This window comes from Chaetura pelagica, unplaced genomic scaffold, assembly GCF_000747805.2.
Source record: "Chaetura pelagica isolate M959 unplaced genomic scaffold, ChaPel_1.0 scaffold420, whole genome shotgun sequence".
Classification (NCBI taxonomy): domain Eukaryota; kingdom Metazoa; phylum Chordata; class Aves; order Apodiformes; family Apodidae; genus Chaetura; species Chaetura pelagica.
Window position 1 is genome coordinate 2,658,189 of NW_009951919.1, and position 3,774 is coordinate 2,661,962.

General features: G+C 46.6%; 1 protein-coding gene across 1 annotated transcript in view; it reads right to left on the minus strand.

The window, feature by feature from the left end:
• Nucleotides 1–1,549: 1,549 nt before the first annotated feature.
• TXNDC15 (thioredoxin domain containing 15) overlaps nucleotides 1,550–3,774 on the minus strand; it is a 3,347-nt gene continuing 1,122 nt past the window's right edge. The window contains exons 2-5 of the mRNA XM_009995759.1: nucleotides 3,616–3,768; nucleotides 2,907–3,070; nucleotides 2,631–2,761; nucleotides 1,550–1,746 (exon numbers count right to left, since the gene is read on the minus strand). Coding sequence (XP_009994061.1) covers nucleotides 1,550–1,746; nucleotides 2,631–2,761; nucleotides 2,907–3,070; nucleotides 3,616–3,768 — 645 coding nt within the window. The remainder of the gene's footprint in view (nucleotides 1,747–2,630; nucleotides 2,762–2,906; nucleotides 3,071–3,615; nucleotides 3,769–3,774) is intronic.

Consider the following 3,774-nt stretch of genomic DNA (forward strand, 5'->3'; position numbering starts at 1 on the left):
GAGAGCGCAGGAGGCACCGACATGGCTGGGGAGGGAGGGAAGGAGGGAGGGAGGGAGGTCACCTCTGGGGAGCAGCCGGGCGGCAGGGACAAGAACAATTTTCCTGCTCAAAAATCTTCAATCGTTTTATTAATAAAAAGCACCTCCCGGTTTTATCTTACGTCACGCTGAAGTCTTAGCAGTGCAGTTTCCTTGTAACACACAGAAAGACAGGACCTCAGCGTTCCAAACTGGGAAGATGTTGCCACCAGAAATATACATGAAGGGTTATGTTCCAAAGACATGAGCTCTTTATCAGACAATAAACCTTATGACTGCCTTTGTTTCTGAGCTTCATTTCACTCTGCAGCTTCCTATCAAGCACCTCTACCACATATAAAATCTATGCAATCAAATAATCCCAGACCACACAACATACCAGTCCGTACCTTATGCAAAGTCTTCCATGCTGGTTTTAACTAAAAGACACATCAATTCATCCTGCAGCCTCAGCTGCAGGCTGTGCAGCACCAAACATGCTAGTAGACATTTAAATATGTCTCAGGGTGGGTCTTGCTAATTGGGGTGATCTGTGAAACTCTGTGAAATCTGTACTTCAGAAGCTGTAAGTTTTTAGTCCTGTAAGAAACTGACTTAAGGGTTACACTAAAAACCTGATTTATTTTAAAAAGAGTGAAGAAAACAAAGGCAATTTAATTCTAAAGGAATGTGGTCAGTTAGTGGACACACACAAAAATGAGGCAAACTTGCTAAGTTATTCTAAATCTTGCAACAAACTGTCACCAAGTCAAAACTCACAGAGCTCAGAGAGCACCAAAAGCAGCAGCCAAACCCCCAGCACCAGGAGTGGGAAACAGGCACCCTGTGTAACATGCTTTTGAATTGCTGGCAGTGCTGGTCTGCCCACTGCCAGTATTAACATCTTTTCAGCAAGGGGATAATTAACTTGAAGTCCACTATTTTTAAAAACATTTCTCTCTTCATAGTTCATTTTACTGACAAACTAACTGAAGACCATCACCATTCAGCAGCCTGTCTCTTTGAAGTGTTCTTTCACAAACAAGTCTGTGTGGGCTGACACATCCCAGTTCTGCTTCCTGCATCATCCACGTCAAAGCTCTGGATCAAACATCTGCAGGATCTGTAGGAGATCCCCAGTGAGGCAGCAGCTCTGCTCCTGGGCCATGCAGTGCCACGCACACAGGCCAGTGTGCTATACAAATCTTCATCTGTGAAGCTCAGAGACCTCTTCAGGAGAGCCGGGTAGAACTGAATCACATATTTACATTCAAGTCCAAGAAAATAAGCCAGTCTGAGCAGCTTCATAAATACATTTTTTAGTTCATGTTTTTTCATATTTGTGTACTTACCACATGAACTGCCACACATTTGCTTTCTACCCATTCAGCAAGTGGTAAATAAAGCAGATTTTTAGCCAAGGTTATGAATTACAACCAAAAAATTGACAGTTCATTCTTCTGTTCCAGTCCACACAAATACCTGCTTCACCAACAAGCAGAAAATTCTGTCCCTAATCCAGCACCTCAGATTATTCCTGGTGCTCGTGCTCCTGTCCCGGGATCAGCCAGCGGATGCTCTCCGTGCGAACGGTGCCGTACAGGACAAAACTAGCCAGGAAGAGCAAGGAGAAGAGGAGCAGCCAGTCAATGCCTTTGGTCAGGACACTGGGCAGGGGCCCTTCCCAGTCTGCCTCTGTCACAGTCACATCACTTTTAGCCTCTATACCTGAGGGAGAAAGGATCAACACCTGTAAGAATCACCAAATACAGAGAAGTTGGGTCTGTTTGGGGCTTTGTTCCTGTTCTCGGCCTGAGGCTGGTTTTGGCAGGATGGTGCTTGTGTGTTCACATGTATCTAGCTCACAGTTTATTTACAGCCAATTGATTCTGATGTGTATTTTTCTAACAGGAGAAGGTTGGTTCAGTCCTTCCACTGCATAGTTTGTGTGGGGCTTTTTTGTGGAGGTCTTTGTTTGTTTGTGTTGAGTATTTCTGCTTTATTAGCAAAGGTAACACTTTCTGGGCTCTTATGAAGGCCCTTGGAGGCCTCTAACAACATAGAATCACAGGCTGGTTTGGGTTGGAAGGGGCCTTTAAGATCATCTAGATCCAACCCTCTACCATGGGCAGGGACACCTTCCACCAGCCCAGGCTGCTCCAAGCCCCATCCAACCTGCCCTTCAACACTGCCAGGGATGGGGCAGCCACAGCTTCCCTGGGGAACCCCTGCGAGTGTCTCACCACCCTCACAGTCCACAGTTCTCATTTTGTTTTTCTCTGCAGCAGCACAGAAGGACCTGAGAGCTGACTGGGGCTCATAACGTGTGAGCTGGAAACCTTCTGTGTCCTCTAACAGCAACCAGTTAGATAAACCTCTGCTGGGTTCTCTCAGAGTCTTCATCAAATTCATTTTAATCAAGAAACAGCAGGGAGAGGAAAGCCCAGTTTGGAGCTTGTGTCCTCTAACAGTAACCAGTTAGATAAACTTCTGCTGGGTTCTCTCAGGGTCTTCATCAAATTCATTTTAATCAACAACAGCAGGGAGAGGAAAGCCCAGTTTGGAGCTGAAAGCTGTGCTTCCTACTGACACATCGGGGCTGATTTACATACCTGTTTGATTAAAAATGAAGTCTTTCAGTGTTTCCAGTGTTCTGTCTGTATGGTTAAATCTAGCCATAGGTTTAGCACCTTGGAAAAGGAGGATATTTGGTACAGCCACAGTTCCAAATCTAGTTGATAAACTGGTGGACATAAAGCAAATACAAAGCATGAAGGAAAAGAAATCCACTAGAGGAAAAGAGTCAGCAGACAGGAGGTGCCAGTTTGACTACATTGTCACTTGAAAGGGAAATAAAGCAATGCTAGAGCACGGGAAGGGTGAGTGACCTGCTGTGCTGGGATGCATCCAGGGCCAGGAAGCGAAGAGTTGGGAATGCTCGAGGTAAAGAGTTGAAATGAGGTGCCAGGCTGGCAGAGAAGCGGCACCAGGGCGTGTAGAACAGGACTAGGGTGCAGTCACTGCTGTTGGGGTTCAGGAACTCCATCAGGTCCTTGGAGAAAGCAGAATAAAACCAAACCCAGACCATTACATCTTTAACGGAGTTAAATTCTACGCAGAAATGCCTTGTTCAGCAACCAGTTAGATACTGGGCAATACTTCTCAAGCAGCTAGTTGTTTAACCTTTTGAAAACAGATAGAGGATTCCATGTAACCTTTTCTAAAGGTTATTTTAAAAGCTTAGTGCTTAAAAATATGTACACATAATCACTACAAGAAACAAGCTAGAAATAGGCACTGGCAGTAAGTGCCATGAACAGTTTCAGAGTCAGCAGCACCAGAGCTGGCAGTGCACTCAGGCACACAGCTGAAAGACACAGGCACATGGACTGAGCTATACATCTGTTTTTTCTGCTCAGAATAACACAAAAAGCCACCTTGCCCAGGCATGTCCTCTTCAGTAGCACAGAGGATGTTACACGAGGAAATTCCCTAACTCAAACACTAAGAAACATGCACACGGTGCCGAGCAGGCACCTCCCACCATCCTCCAGCGTTCAGGTAACAGCAAGCAGGGAAGGGGGGAACTCCGCTCACCTGGGACACGTTCAGGATGTGCAGCGTGAAGCGGTCTATGCCGGTGATGTTTCTCTCCTCGCAGTTCACTTTAGGAGCTTTGGCGCTGTCGGTGCCGTTCGGCTCCTCGGCGGGCGCGGGCAGCACCGTCCCCAGCCCGGGCTGCTCCGGGCCCTGCCC